Source organism: Mandrillus leucophaeus, unplaced genomic scaffold (genome assembly GCF_000951045.1).
Source record: "Mandrillus leucophaeus isolate KB7577 unplaced genomic scaffold, Mleu.le_1.0 Scaffold296, whole genome shotgun sequence".
Lineage (NCBI taxonomy): Eukaryota > Metazoa > Chordata > Mammalia > Primates > Cercopithecidae > Mandrillus > Mandrillus leucophaeus.
Window position 1 is genome coordinate 3,491,886 of NW_012103098.1, and position 16,797 is coordinate 3,508,682.

At 42.0% G+C, this 16,797-nt stretch overlaps 1 protein-coding gene across 2 annotated transcripts in view; it reads right to left on the bottom strand.

Moving 5' to 3' along the window:
* Positions 1-12,204, bottom strand: part of LOC105544031 (IQ domain-containing protein F5-like) — a 17,624-nt gene extending 5,420 nt beyond the window's left edge. The window contains exons 1-3 of one of the 2 annotated variants that reach the window (XR_001006706.1): positions 12,045-12,204; positions 11,735-11,836; positions 11,514-11,597 (exon numbers count right to left, since the gene is read on the bottom strand). Coding sequence is in view for 1 of the 2 variants with exons in the window: in XM_011986267.1 (XP_011841657.1) it covers positions 11,735-11,836; positions 12,045-12,104 (162 nt within the window). In the remaining variant the exon portion in view is untranslated. Of the gene's footprint in view, positions 1-11,513; positions 11,598-11,734; positions 11,837-12,044 lie in introns of those variants that run through there. The other variant, XM_011986267.1, reaches the window with a different exon arrangement.
* Positions 12,205-16,797: the final 4,593 nt, after the last annotated feature.

Below are 16,797 nucleotides of genomic sequence, written 5' to 3' on the forward strand. Positions count from 1 at the left end.
TTAATATTTAGTAGAGATGGGGTTTCATCGTGTTGGCCAGGCTGGTCTTGAACTCCTGACCTCAGATGATCCATCCACTTTGACCTCCCAAAGTGCTGGGAATACAGGCATGAGCCACGGTGCTCAGACTTAAGCAAATGTTTATATACCACCTTAGCTCTTACTAAGGCATTACTCTTAATGCCTCAATTTCAAACTAATTGCTTTGTAACACATTTTAATGTCGGTAAGCATGTTTCAACTCCTTTTCTCTTTTTTCCCAAATTGACTTAACTAATTGTGGACATTTGCTCTATGGTATTATTTTTTGCCCTAATGTGTCAAGTTCCCATAAATCACAAGAAGATTTCAATTAGAATCAGCTTTAATTTTGTGAGTGGAATATAATTTTAATAGATTACTTTGGAGATAATTGACAGCCTTACACTATTAACACATTTTTTGAAAGAATATAGCATATCTCTCCTTTCGTTCAGGTCTCCTTTTATGTCCTTCTAAGCTGTGGGCAAACTGGAACCAGAAATGTCAAGAATACACCCTTAAAGAGAAGGAGTATGCATTTCCCCTCCTTTTTTTCCTGCTGCTACATTGTCAATGTAATTATTGAATTTGTAGCACTCATTTTTGGATTATTGACGACCTCGGGAATGGAGGCAATACATAGCAGAGTAATACGTTAGACGGGGCCAAGACTTCTCACCCTATGGAGTGCCATACCAAGCCTGGACCACCTCTGCCAGACATATATGGGAAGGAGACACAATCTTCTCATTTATTGAAACCACTGTTCTTTTGATTATGCTAACATTCACAGTTACCTTCCTCCAGATATAGCTATGCTCTACCCCAGTGGTTCTCAAAGGACGGGGCCCCAGAACAGCAGCCATAGCATCACCTGGAAAATTGTTAGAAACATACATTCTGGGACCTCGATAACACTGAATGAGAAGTGCTAGGTGGGGCCCAGTAATCTGCTTTACCAAGCCTTCCACAGGACTGTGGTGTGTGCTGAAAGTTGGGACGTACTGCTCTTACTGTTTCTCTCTTAGTTCCCATACCCACAATAGGCTCTCTCCATGGGGAGATTGTCCACTTTCTTTAGGAGACAGAGATGAGAGGTTATCCTGAAAGCGAAGGCTACCACACACTTGCTTTGTATAAGCAGAATACAGGGCAAGAGAAGGGAAGGCCTTGACCAGCTCATCTATTCCTGATTGAGTTGTTTCATGAGTGGCTGATGAGTGTGCCTGGCTCCCTGCTACTGACTTGTTGAATGAGGCAAAGTGTAAAATCCCAAATAAGGCTCGTGGGTGACTAACTCATGTTCCGTTCACCCTCTAGCCATTCTGATTCTAGGTGTGAGCTGAGTTATCCATTAAACCACAGCAGCTTCCCTTTCACTACTCTCCTCAGTATCAGAGGCATGCTATGGTCTTCTGTTTGTATTAGTTGAGAGATAATTCCATGTTTACTGTCAAGAACTCCCTAGGTACACTCTCTGTTGAGATTCCGATTCAAAAACCAGTGTTTGAAAACCACTTCCTCAAAAGTTGCTCACATAAAATTAAACCCTCCTTTGTTTAATAACCTGTTGAGGTGCCCTACTCTTTTGCTATCTGTCTTGGCAAACTGAATTGAGTGAAAACAGGGGTTTCTTGACTCACTGACCAAAGATTTCCTATAGTAGAGCTCATAATAGCTCAGGCATGGCTGTGTTAAAAGACAAATTTAGAACAAATTGTATTTAGAGTTCTAATTGGCTTTCTTTTGTGATTTCAGAATTGGGTACTACATCATTCTATAAAACAGAAGAGTGTTAAGATGAGCTGAACAGAGGTGTTGGCTTTATAGGCAGAAAAGGGCTGAAAACAGCAGAAACGGGAAACAAAATGGAGATTGCTGTTTGAAAGTTACTTTCCTTATAGGGTTAAAACAGAGGAAACTTCTTTATCATGATCATTCAGGTGAACTGGGTTCCTTCTGATTGATTGCTGTAAATCTGGATTTTTTTGAAAACTGGCCCATTTCAGATTTCAGTCTGACTTCATAGCACCTAGTATGAGTGACTCCGTTCTGGTTTGGGCTAATGTGCTGGGACCTAGTGCAGGAGGCTAGTCCAAAGCAATGGCCTCCCATAAACGTTGTGTAGCAATTTCCCCTTTTGTTCAGTCTCTCATCTACCTGAGAGTCTGACTAAAACTTCAGTGCTACTCTCAGGAGCCATCACTTTGTGTTTTTGGTCTGAACATGTCATTCATAGGTTAGCATGTCCTTGTTTTCATGGTTTCCTTGAGTTTTCATCATTCCAGATAGAGAGAGACCATTTAGCATTTGGCAGATGGCTGTCTGTGAACATTTAAGACCTTTTGAGAGAGTATAACACACCAGGGACAGTACTATCATGACTATCAGGAGGATAATACCAAGTGTTTGGAGTATGCTCCTCATCCAGGCTTCCCATGAGCCAAACCAACTAAAATTTACTAGATAAAGAACAAGCCAGACCAGAAACCTACTACTTTTAACAAGGAAGCCTTCTCTTTAATGTTGTTTTGCAACTGAGTCTAACAGTTAATGTGCAACAAGAAGTGTTAGCAACTGCACAGTTACCTCCTTGATCAGCCAGTAGGTAGCCATTCCATAATCTAGAATCCCATGACTGTGCAAAATTAAAACAAGGAGTGAGAACAAGTGATTCTAGAAGTACGACTCTATAAAAAGGACCACCAGTACAGTCTGAACAGAGTTGTGGTAGGAATGCCTCTAGAGTTAGCCACTGTGTGGATTAAAGGATCTCTTAGGTCATATAAAGATTTGGGTTTAGCATAACAGATCTAAACTCAGTCAAATTATCTGCAGAAGCTACTGATTGTGAAATTCTAATGACGGCAACATTCTGTCATGTGAAAGAGGTAAGCATAAGCAAGGAAAACATTAAAGGGATGAGTCTCGTGATGGGCAGTCTGGTTCTGACTTCTTGGGAAAAGCTGCCCACAGCATGAAGTCATCATCAACTTCGCATTCTGCTTTGCAGTTTGAATGTCTCTGGGCATAACACTGGGTATTTCAATGACCTGTCTGAGTGGCCCACACATCAGGCATGAGGGTTGTCCAAGTTGTCCAGCTTCAGCTTACAGGTCTTCATGAGAAAAGCAGTTTCTGTCCTTAGTTGAAGAGTGTATTAGTGTATTCTCACACTGCTGTAGAGAACTACCTGTGACTGGGTAATTTATGAAGAAAAGAGGTTTAATTGACTCACAGTTCCACAGGCTCTACAGAAGGCATGGCTGGGGAGGCCTCAAGAAACTTACAATCATTGCGGAAGGGTGAAGTGTAAGCAAGCACCTCTTCACATGACAGCCAGACAGAGAGCAAAGAGGGAAACACGATACACTTTTAAACAACCAGATTGCATAATAACTCATTCACTCTCATGAGAACAGCATGGGGGAAGCCTGCCTCCATGATTCAGTCACCTCCCACCAAGTCCCTCCACCAACACATGGGGATTACAATCCAACATGAGATTTACGTGGGGGCATGGAGCCAAACCATATTATTCTTCCCCTAGGCCCTCCCAAATCTCAAGTCCTTCTCATATTTCAAAACATAATCATGGCTTCCCAACATTCCCTCAAAGTCTTAACTCATTCCAGCATTAACTCAATAATCCACAGTCCAAAGTTTCACCTGAGACAAGGTAAGTCTGTTCTGCCCAAAAACCTGTAAAATCAAAAACCAGTTTGTTACTTCCAAGATAACAATGAAGGCAGAGGCATTGGGTAAATGCTCCTGTTCCAGATGGGAGAAATTGGCAAAAACAAAGGGGTTACAGGTCCTATAAAATCTGAAATCCAACAGGGCAGTCATTAAATCTTAAAGCTCCAAAATAATCGTTTTTGACTCTATGTCTCTATACAGGGCATGCTGATGCAAGGGGTGGACTCCCAAGGCCTTTGGCAGCTCTGTCCCTGTGGCTCTGCAGGGTACAACCCCCTTGGCTGCTTTCATGGCCTGACATTGAGTGCCTGTGCCTTTTCCAGGTGAACAGTGCAAGCTGTCAGTGGATCTATCATTTTGGGGTCTGGAGGATGGTGGCCCTCTTCTCACAGCTCCACTAGGCAGTGCTCCAGTGGGGACTCTGGGGGCTCTGACCCCACAATTCCACCCTGCACTGCCCTAGTAGAAGTTCTCCATTAGAGCTCCACCCCTGCAGCAGACTTCTGCCAGGACATCCAGGCATTTCCATGCACCCTCTGAAATCTAGGTAGAGGCTCCAAAATCTCAACTCTTGCCTTCTGCACACTTGCAGCCCTAACACCACGTGGAAACCATCAAGGCTTTGGGTATGCCCTATCTGAAGCCATGGCCTGAGCTGTATCTTGGTCCCTTTTAATGATGGCTGGAGCTGGAGTGACTGGGATGCAGGGTACCATGTCCTGAGGCTGCACAGACTAGCTGGGCCCTGGACCTTGCCCAAAAAACCATTTTTCCCCTCTAGGTCTCCAGGTCTGTGATGGGAAGGGCTGCCATGAGTGTTTGTGAAATACCCTTGAGGCATTTTCCCCATTGTCTTGGCTATCATATTCAGCTCCTCTTATGTGAATTCTGCAACCTTGAATTCCTCACCAGAAAAATGGGTTTTTCTTTTCTACCACACGGTCAGGCTACAAACTTTCCAACTTTTATGCTCTGCTTCCCATTTAAATGTAAGTTGCAATTTCAGACCATCTCTTTATGCATATGAGCATACACATTTAGAAACAGCCAGGTCACCTCTTGAATGCTTTGATGCTTAGAAATTTCTTATGCCAGACTCCCTAAATCATCTCTCTCAAGTTCATAGTTCTTCAGATATCTAGGGCAGGGGCAAAATGCTGCCAGTCTCTTTGCTAAAGGATAGCAAAGATGAACTTTACTCCAGTTCCCAATAAGTTCTTCATCTCCATCTGAGACCACCTCAGCCTGGACTTCACTGTTCATATCACTACCAGCATTTTGGTCCCAACCATTCAACAAGTCTCTAGGAAGTTCCAAACTTTCTCACATCTTCTTGTCTTCTTCTGCGCTCTCCCAAACTGTTCCAACCTCTGCTTATTACTCAGTTCCAAAGCTGCTTCCACATTTTCAGGTATCTTTATAGCAGTACCCCACTCTTGGTACCAATATTCTGTATTAGCCTGGTCTCACACTGCTATAAAGAATTACCTGAGACTGGCTAATTTATTTTTTTTAAAAAGAGGTTTAATTGACTCACAGTTCCACAGGCATAACAGGAAGCATAACTGAGAGGCCTCAGGAAACTGACAATCTTGGCAGAAGGCGAAGGGGAAGCAAGCACCTTCTTCACAAGACAGCAGGAGAGAGAGAGAGAGAGCAAGAGGGGAAGTGCCACATACTTTTAAACCATTAGATCTTGTGAGAACTCTCTTACTAGCACAAAAACAGCATGGGGGAAGTTCGCCCCCATGATCCAATCACTTCCCACCAAGTTCCTCCCCCAACATTGGGAATTCCAATTCAAGGTGAGATTTGGGTGGAGACACAGAGCCAAACCGTATCAGCCAACTTGACCACACAGATGTGTCTTTCAAAATTTCCTTTTCACAAACCTTCTACAAATTTGTTATATCCATTTAGTTTGTCCTATACTCTTCCTCTTTCCATTGTGGAAAAGTGAGTGACTACTCACTTTAGGACAAAAATTACTGTCTTTTTTTCTTACCTCTTACCTTATAACTTCCTTTACAAAACATCTTATTTTTCCTCACATACAGAGTTGTTTCTCTTATTCTCTAGTTTCAGTTAGCACATATTAGAGTTTTAATCCCTAGTATTCTTAATTTTTTATGAAAACTAATAAGCCTTGTGAGCTGTTTTATATCAGCATTCTGTAGATGAGCAGCATTTTCATAATTTCTAGAGACATGTTTACTTGTAATATAATTTTTCATGTTTATTAACAGACTCAAATATATTTACCTTCTCTATACCACATAAAAACTGGATGCCAAAGTATATAAACTTTAAATTTATGTTCAGTAATTAATGTTTTCATATTTTAACTTTCTTAGAAATAACTTAGCCATTTAATAAATATTTATTACTTAATTTAATGTAACTTTTAGATTTCAAGTTACTAAAGATATTTTTGAAAGTGTAAATTTTTATCCTGCTTACATTTACCTAATTCACTCCTAGCAATTGTTCAAATTGCTCATTAAACAAAGCTAGCCATTGAAGGAGTTCATGAAATGCCACTCCAAAATATGCTGCTTTGGTGTACTGATTACTTCAAGCTGAAGGCACTTGAAAAACAGCAAAATTCAAAAGGAGACTTTCTCTGAATTCCCCTTATCTGCCTAAAGACAGATCCTCCAAAAGGAACTCAATTATTTTCAGTCCTCTCCCTGGGAGTTTCATCAACCTGGGAAGACTAACTCCTATAACAGGAGTGGAGACTAGATGTCAACACTACACCCAGATAAACTTTGTCACAAATCATCATCTATTCTTTCAAGGGCTCACTTGTCTTTAACAAAAATCATTTACTCTGAAGATATCTCTCTTCTTTACCATATGAACATTTTACCCATGTTATAAATAAACTTTCAGTGCCACAAAAGAAATAGCACTCGAGCATACATTTTCTCAGCAAGGCAATTTACTTCTATAGAAGGGTGCATCTCACAGATGGAGCAATGGTGACAGCACAGCTGAACAAGGGAGGGGAAGGGGTTCTTATTCCTGATGCAGGTAGCCCCTACTGCTGTGTTGTTCCCCTATTGGCTAGGGTTGGACTGCACAGTATTAAGCTAATTCCGATCGACTATTTTAAAGAGAGGGGGGTATGAGTTGGAGTGGCGAGGTGAGTAGTTTGATGGGGAGGACAGTTACAGAACAGGTGACTCAGGATGACTCAGGTCAGAGCGGTGACCAGGGGTGACTCAGGACAGAGCAGGTGATAGAGGCTAGGAGGGGGCTGTTTACTGAAACTAGGGGCAAGGAGACGAAGAGAACAAGGAAGTTAAACTTTAAAATGAAGAACAAAGAACAGGGGAGCTGAATGTACTAATACATTGGTTCTTTCGAGAGGATCTCAGAACTCATTGCACTTAACAATTTACAAGCTAAAATCTTTGAAGAAGAATTTATTATATCCTACACCTATCCCAGCATGGGGTTGAATCAAAGAATCTTTGCCCTATTGTCAATTCTTATCTTGATTTACCTATCTGGTCATTGCCCTAAGCATGTCAGATCAGATTTCTCATTGTAATCTTTGACTTTTGGTTTTAAAATTTTTCCAAACTGGAATAGGTACAGCAGACTGAATTGGGGTTCTGTAATGTTAGGGGACCAGCAGAGTCCCTCTGGCCCATACAATCTCTGGTATATTAAACCTTCATTTTAACTTTAACAATGTCCATTTTATTTATTCCATTTGTAATAATCATCTAAAATTTTTCTACCCTAAACTTGCGTTTTCCTAGGGCTGACGCTTAGGTAAAACAAGGAAGAAAACTTACATACCAAAGTCATAAAACTTAGATCTCAAGCTTAAATACTGTTATTTGCCAAGACAAGGAATGGTATAGGTAGAAAGTTCAGTTAAGACAAGGCAGTCAGCAAAGGTGAAGCTCATTATGTAGATTTATGCCAAAGCTTTCTCTCATTACAAAAATTTTTAGTAATTTTCCTTTATAGGTATCAATTTTTACAAGAGTTTCATTTTTGCATTTAAAATTTTTATTTGTATAAATTTATGGAGAACAAGTATAATTTTACTACATGCATAGATTGCATAGTGGTGATGTCAGGGCTTTTAGGCTATCCATCACCTGAATAATGTACATTATACCTATTAAGTAATTTGTATTACTTTTATTTTTAAAATTTCATTATTTACATTTTTTTCTTTATTTCTTCAAAAAAAAAAAAAAAAGAAAAAGAAACAGGATACATGTGCAGAACGTGCAGGTTTGTTACATAGGTATATGTGTGCCATGCTGGTTTGCTGGACCTATTGACTCATTCTCTAAGTTCACTCCCCTCACCCCCCATCCTCAACAGGTCCTGGTGTATGTTGTTCCTCTCTCTGTGTCCCACATGTTCTCTATGTTCAACTTCCACTTGTGAGTGAGAACATGCTGTGTTTGGTTTTCTGTTTGTGTTAGTTTACTGAGGATGATGGCTTCCAGCTATTAAGTAATTTTTCATCATACACCTCCTCCCACTCTCTCACCCTCTATCATTCTACACTCTACATCTATGTGTACCTTTTGTTTAGCTCTCACTTATAAGCAAGAACATGCAGTATTTGTCTTCCTGTTTCTGACTTGTTTTACTAACTCACCTCCAGTTCCATCCATGTTTCTACAAAAGACATGATTTCATTCTTTTTTAGGCTGAATAGTATTCTATTGCATATATAAACATGTTTTTTAATCCAATAATCTGTGGATGGACACTTAGGTTGATTCCCTATCTTTGCTATTGTGAATAGTGCTACAACAGAGATAGAGGAACAGGTATCTTTTTGATATTAATGATTTCTTTTTATTTTGAGTAGATACCAGTAGTTCTACTTTGAGTTCTTTGAGAAATCTCCATACTGTTTTCCATAGACATTGTGCTAATTTACATTCCCACCAACAGGGTATAAGAGTTCGCTTTTCCCTGCATCCTCATCAACATTTGTTGTTATTATTTTTTAATATAATAGTCATTCTGACATATGTAAGATGACATCTCATTGTTGTTCTAATGTGCATTTGTCTGATGATTAGTCATATTGAGCATTTTTTCATATGCCTATTGGCCATTTGTACATCATCTTTAAAAAAAAGTCGGCCAGGCACAGTGGCTCACGCCTGTAATCCCAGCACTTTGGGAGGCCGAGATGGGTGGATCACGAGGTCAGGAGGTCGAGACCATCCTGGCTAACACAGTGAAACCCTGTCTCTACTAAAAATAAAAAAAAACTAGCCTGGCGTGGTGGTGGGCGACTGTGGTCCCAGCTACTGGGGAGGCTGAGGCAGGAGAATGGTGTGAACCTGGGAGGCGGAGCTTGCAGTGAGCAGAGATTGCACCACCACTCACTCCAGCCTGGGCTACAGAGCGAGACTGTCAAAAAAAAAAAAAAAGAAAGAAAGAAAGAAAAAGAAAAGAAAAACAATTACACTAAAGGAGGTTTTTTTTTTTTTTTTTACCTTTTTGATAACTCACCTAAAAAAATGAAGACTTTATGTTTTATCAAGCTAATTCCTGAATTGTCTTTATTATGTTTTTGATTATTTAAGAAATAATCAAAGAGATCACGCCACTGCACTCCAGCCTGGGCGACAGAGTGAGACTCCATCTCAAAAACAAAAGTCTATTCATGTCCTTTGCCCACCTTTTAATGGGATTATTTGGGTTGTTTGTTGTGAGTTATTGAGTTCCTTGTTTCAAAATAACTAGCTGGGCCAGGTATGGTGGCTCACACCTGTAATCCCAGCACTTTGGGAGGCTGAGGCAGGAGGATCGCTTGAATCCAGGAGTTCAAGACCGGCTGGGCAACATAATGAGATACCATTGCTACAAAAAATAAAAAATTAGCTGTGCATGGTGGCACACACCTATAGTCCCAGTGACTCATGAGGTTGATGTGAGAGGATCACTTGAGCCCAGGAGGTCAAGGCTGTAGTGAGCCACAATCATGCCATTGCACTCCAGCCTGGGTGACAGAGCAAGACCCTGTTTCTAAAAAAATTTTTATTGAAATAAAAATAACCAACTCAATGCCAGAAAAGAATGCATTGGAGACTAATTTAGATAGCCAGCTTTTTAATTTAGCTTCTGTTTCTTAACTAGATTGCTAAATACAGGGCAAAGCCCATTAGTAATAGAGCAGACAGAGCATTTCTTCTTCTCCTTCTCCTTCCGCCTCCTCCTCCTCCTCCTCCTCCTCCTCACTTCTTCTCCTTCTTCTTTTTCTTCTTTTGAGACAGGGTCTCACTCTGTCACCCAGGCTGGAGTGCAGTGGTACCATCTCAGCTCACTGTAACCTCTGCCACCAGGGCTCAAACAATCCTCCCACCTCAGCTTCCTAAGCAGCTAGGACTACAGGCACACGCCACTATGCCCAACTAATTTTTGTATTTTTTTTTTTTTTTTTATAGAGACAGGGTTTCACCATGTTGCCTAGACTGGTCTCAGACTCCTGGGTTCAAGTTAACTGCCCGCCTCAGCCTCCCAAAGTGTTGGGATTACAGGTGTGAGCCACTGTGCCTAGCCCAGACAAAGCATTTTCTATGCCTGGACTCATCACAGATAACTATAAACTCAAGAATCTTGTCGGGGCATATTGGTGGTTAGAGAAGCATACATGGTGACCTGAGGATTTAACTCTTATAAACATTTTTTTCTAGCTTTCTTTTCATCTTTGAGGTGGGATGGTAACTAATTGAAAAGGTTAGCAGATTCCAATTTTCTTATCAATTAGTTACTTAAGCTATTCCTTTTCCCTTGGTAAGGAGTCTTTTTAAAAAGGCAATTAAAAAAATCTTTTTGGAAGCTTCTGCATATAATTAAAATAGACATCCCTGAGTGGGCCTAATTTTGGAGCCCTTATTTTAAATGCACTTCTTAGATGAATAGTCTTGTTTATCTAGAACATTCTACAAATGACCATTATAATTCCAAATTATTTTTAATAAGATTTCATTGTTTCTGTAAGTATAATCATGCATCGTTTAATGATGGGAATACATTCTAAACCATCACTAGGTGATTTCCTCATTATATGAACACCATAGAGTGTACTTACACAAACCTATAGCCTACACCTATGCTGTAGGATAGAGCTTATATCCCCTAGGCTACAAACCTGTATTACCATACTGTTACCATACTGAATACAATAGGCAATTATAACACAATGATAAGTATTTGCGTATCTAAACATAGAAAAGGTGCAGTAAAAATATGGTATAAAAGATTTTAAATGGTAGACCTGCATAGGGCACTTACCGTAAATGGAGGTTGTGGGACTCAAAATTGTTCTAGGTCAGTGAGTTAGTGAGTGGTAAGTGAATGTGAAGGCCTAAGACGTTATCATGTACTGCTATAGATGATGTTAACACTGTACGTGTGGGCTAGACTGAATTTATTTTAAAATTTTCTTTATTCAATAATAAATTGACCTTAGCTTAATGTAACATTTTTACTTTATAAACATATTAATTTTTTAAAATTTTGACCCATAATAATAACACAGCTTAGAACATAAACATACTATATAGCTGTACAAAAATATATTCTTTATATACTTATCCTATTAGCTTTTTTCTATTAGAATTTTTTTGTACTTTCAAAACTTTTTTGCTGCATATTACGGAACAAACATACATTAGCCTAGGCCTACACAAGTTCAGGATCATCCATATCACTGTCTTCCACCTCCACATCTTGTCCTTCTGGAACATCTTTAGGTCAAAAACATGCATGGAGCTGTCATCTCCTAAGATTACAATGCCTTCTTTTGGAATTCTTGGTTTATGGTGGTGGTTCTTGAGTAAGGATTAATAGCAACACCTTTCACTCACAAATGTTTCCTAGTTCAGACAAGAAATTCCATGATTAACTAATTCTATGAGCCACAGAGAAGACAACCACCACTACTGGGTGGCATGGGTCAGAGATATTGCAGGTGTGGGGTCTCTTCCAACCTTGAGGGCCTGCTCTGACTTACCTTTGGTTTGCGGGAAGGAGGCATTTTCTCCCGCTCCATTTGTTTCGACAGTGTGGTTTCATCATCATCTTCCGTTATGGTTTGGTGAACACGGCCATCCTTCTGTAATCAGATTTTAAAGAGGAGAGGTGTGGGTAGATAGTTCTTTATAGAACTCAGGGCACACTCCCTCACTGTGACTGAATCCCTTGTGTCTGTCCTGTCTGCAGGATACCCAGTTTTCAGCCAAGTTCACCACATCCTTAACCTCTTGGCTTTCGCAGAGACCATAGACACAGGGCTTGAATCCTGATTAACTGTGGGAATTCACCTCCCCCTGCCTGCATCTTTGGGTGAACTGGTTGTCTCTTACACAAAATTGAATGCCCATGACTTGCAGGTAGTTGGTCAACCCCTTCAAGTCTGCAATCCCCTTCAGTGCCCATGATTAGAGGCTAGAGGTCTCCATTATACTCAGGTCTGTACTCCTCTAGCCACCACTGTGGCAGGAAGTCTGAAGGAAGAGAGAGTGTGATGATGTCATAAGGGCACCTATGACTCTGGCATCAGAATGGCTTCCAACAGCTGAGTCTTTTCCAGTGAATATGTGGAACTCTTGTCCATTCTTTTTTGCAGACATGGCCACAATTTGACTACAAAAGCAAGCCACTGGAAATACTGGCTAATTAGCACAAAGAAGTATATAGCTAGTGATTTCAATCTAGTTAATAAAAACAAAAATTGAGACAACCTAAACCTCCATCAAATACAAAATTCAGTCACATGGATTTCAGTTCAATGAAACAATTGAGCCATATAAAGATGAGAAAGAATGAATTAGTAGAAAAATACTCAAACAGGTGCTTCAGAAAAGGAGATTTAGGAATGACTAAGAAGCACATGAAAAGATGCTCAATATCAATAGTCATGAGGGAAATAAAAATGAGAACCAAAATGAAATACCCCTAGACACCCTAAGAGAATGGCTAACACAAGAAATCTGACAGTACTACATCCTGGCAGGGATTCAGAATGGGTAGATCTCTTATACACTGCTGATAAAAAGGTGTGAAACAGCAGAACCACTTTGGAAAATGGTTTGGCACTTCCTAATGAAGTTCAACATGCACCCGTCCTGTAACTCAGTAGTTTCAGTCCTAAAATTTGCAAATTAAAAATGAAAACACATTTACAAAGACATGTGCATGGATATTCATAGCAGCTTTATTCAAATAGGTCAGAACTGGAAACAACCCAAATGTCCACCAACAGGTGACTAGACAAAACTTTCGTGATATACTAGTATAATGGAGTAATAGTAACAAAAATGAATATATTCATACACGGAATAACATAGATGACTCTCAGAAACTTGGTGCTAAATGAAAGAAACTAGACTACCTATAGGTTCTTCCATTTATATAAAATTCTAAAACAGGTAAAACTAACAGGTAAAATGAACCACAATAGAAAGTGAATCAGATGAATTCCTAGATATAGGGGTTTTGCTTGCAAACAGCACATGGAAACAAAGAGGAATGTGCTATATCTTGTTTTGGGTGGTGGTTACCAAGGAATATGGAACTGTGAAAATTCATCAAACCAAGCACTTAATGAAACCACAGAAAAGAACTTTGTTCTGTCTGTACTGATATGGAGTACAAGTGAAACAAACTGAGTTGATGGACAAATACTTATAAGCATATCATAATAGTACTATGAAAACAAGGGAATTAGGAAGACATACACAACCAAAATTTATCAATGATTATCTTTGATGAGGCCAGTAGAATTGGAGGGACAGGGCACACTCCCTCACTGTGGCTGAATCCCCTGTGTCTGTCCTGTCTGCAGGGCACCCAGTTATCAGCCTCCTGGGAGAACAGGACACACACAGAGAAGGATATCTCTGAGGCCCCAGCTATGGTACAAATGTCTTTGACTGCTCTCTTGTCACAGGCAGAAGATGAGTCAGCACAGCCACTGCAGAAGCAGGCACCATCTCTGCCTGAACCTAACCACTGAAAAGCCACCAGGTGCCGCAGGTCAATGCTCAGTAGAAGGTCCTCTGGCCACGGCCTGAGGGGTCAGCATCAGGCCCTGGTCCCCCTCAGAGTTTCTGCCCAGGGGTCACTAAAGAGTACATTTGAAATGTTTAGGGTGAGTACTGGGGAGGCTGCAGTGGGGCTCTGGGGGGAATGTAGGGAAGAGGAGGAGGCCAGTTAAGGCTGGGAGTGGATATCAAGGTGAAGATAGTAGGACGAGGGGCATGGAAAAGACAGGCACTAGGTGGAGGGCAGGATAAGTGGTGAGACGAACCTGTGGGACCGGGAAGGTGCAGAAGGCATTTTTTGATGAAGTGATTGGACAATACCCACAGGGCCAGATTTGCATTTCTGAGTGTCTTTCTTTGGATCATGGCCTAGTGATTTTTTTTTTTACTGTATTGTTTGTTTTCAATTTCTTCAAGCAGAAACTTAAAATGTTTATTGATCAGCTTTTCTAGTTACCTTCAGCAAAAGGACCATTCCAGCTCCTTAGCATGTCATTACTAGAAGCAGGAGTCCGTCCATGCTGTATCCTTACCCACTCCTTTATTTTCAAATTCCCATCTCCTTCTGTGCACAAAATACATGTGTTTCTCTTTTGATCCAGCAAGAAAGTCTCTGTATTTTGATAGACACTACTACAAATTCATGGTTATTTTCATTTCTAATATGCTTTGACTTACTGCCATATTGCTTCATAATTTCCAGCTGTCGTTTTTTTTTTTTCTTTCATTTTCACTTTTGTTGTCTTTTGTTGAATTGGCAAGGAATTGTTTGGATTTTTATTCTTTTTCCACTATAGAAGTTGAGGCAGACTGCACTTGCCCAGCCAGTATCCATTTTCCTTGTCTTTCTAACTAATGGAACCATGAATATTTGGAGTAGCAGTATCTCCAGCCTGGTGGCACCTCCAGGGATTTGTCATGCAGAATTCCAGAAACAACCACCTTACAAAGCAAGACATGCAAGAGTAGGTATGGCTTTCATCAGTGATGGCAGAAAGTTGTTCTCTTACTGCTTTGGGAGGAGGAGGAGCTTCTGAAGAAAAGATCCCCTTAGAGAAGTGAGGCACAGGCCAAAGGCAATAGGTCCTGAGCAGAATCTTTGCAACCCGCCCTTGCCAATGGCGTTGGGCACCAGATGGAACCCTGGACCTGAAAATATACTATAGCTGCTCTGCAGATCCCCACTCCCACACCTTCCAACACACAGAAGGGACTTGGGGCTGAGGGAAGCATCACCCAGCTGCAAGGCATGAAGACCCCTGCACACCTCCCCACTGGCCCTCCCACCTCTCCTGAGGGACCCACCATGGAAAGACCCTGTGGAGGGTTGCAGACCTCAGACTTCTGGGATGAAGGTTCACACAAACATCTGAGGGACACAGGTAGAGAGTGAGGGGCCTTGGGCATGGATGACAAAGCAGAGACAGTGAGAGACCACGTGAGAGATGGTTGCACCATAGGTGCCCAGAGACAGAGGGAGACTCAGCAAAGCAGTGGCCCAGCAGCACCCACCCAAGGCAGGCCCAGCAGAGGATGAGGCAGCCTGGGGGTAGGCCGGAGAGGGGACATGGGAGTGGATGAGGAGCACAGCTGCTTCTGAGGACGTGGTAGGATTTAGAGGCTGTGTGCCCAATGACCTGCACTGGCAGAGGGACAGCCCTTTCCCCTGCCTACCCCTAGTTGTTTACCTACCCCCATGCCACCCCCATCACCATCCCCCCACGCCCCCCGAGTCCCTCTCCCCTCCCAGATCCCATGCCTGGTTCTCCCAGGAAGTGCTGAGCAGAGGGGAGGGAAGCCTCGTTGTTCAGCTCCAGGGTGGGGAGGCAGTAGGCACAGCTGCTGCCCTGCTCCTGCTCTGGCTTCCCCAGGGGCTGGCTCTGGCTTCCCCAGGGGCTGGCTCTGACTGGCTGCTCCCCCACTGTATCCCCCACCATAAGGCACAGCATCTGTCCTGCCGTTGCCCAGCTGAAGTGCCATGTCCTCCTGGCTCCTTGCTAAGCACTCTGCCGGCCCTGAGGGCCCTGCCAAACACAGGCTTGTGGAATCCTGGTCTTCCCAGCTGGCCCTGGCTGCAGCCGGATTCTCTGATGTCTTGCTCTGAATGGAGATGCCTGGTCAGGGGCTGCGAAAAATAAAGCCCAGTTTTTACACTCTCTGGGGAAAGGGGTTGAAACAGTCCTCCTGCCTCTGTTGGCATCCCAGTCAGCCTGAGCACTAGGGCCTCTTTTAGAGACAAGTTTCACCAGATCTGTTGTCAGGGGCAGCAGCCAAGGGTCAGCCTGGGCCAGGCCTTCTTTTATGCAACAGATCTCCCACAAGTGGCCATCAGATTGGCAAATCTGGGGTTAGCTAGGTTTTCCTACAGCCAGGCCTATGTCATTGCATTCTCTATTTCAAGTTCCATCTGGCTTGCTGTGACTTTGCAGACCGGGCAGGTGTGATAGGAAGTGAGGAGGGGCCTGGTAATACTGTCTGGGGTTCCGAATCCAACTACAAAAAATGGGCCTTCTGGTATGCTGACAAATGGGCCTCTAAAAGGTATGCACATGAAATCCCTAGAATCTGTGACTGTTATCTGTGACAAAAGATGTGATTAACTTAAGGGTCTTGTGAGGAAGGATTTATCCTGGATTACCTGCATGGGACCTAAATACAGTCATAGGTACCGTATTTAGGTACTGAATGGCAGAGGAAGTTTTAAGAGAGACACACTTTAGACAAGGCGATGTGAAGAGGAAGGCAGGGACAGGAGGGATGTGACCTCAAGCCAAGGAATGCTGGGAACTACCAGAAGCTGGAAGTGACAAGGAAGGAAATCTCCCCTAGAGCTTCCGGAAGGAGCTTGGCCCTCCTGACACCTGGATTTCAGCCTCTAGCCTCCAGAACCGTAAGAGAACGTATTTCTTTTCTTTTAAGCCACCAGGTATGTGGTAATTGTTACAGCAGCCACATAAACAAATAGACCTCTTAATTTTTTTTTGTTTTTTGAGATGAAGTTTTGCTCTTGTTGCCCAGGCTGGAGTGCAAT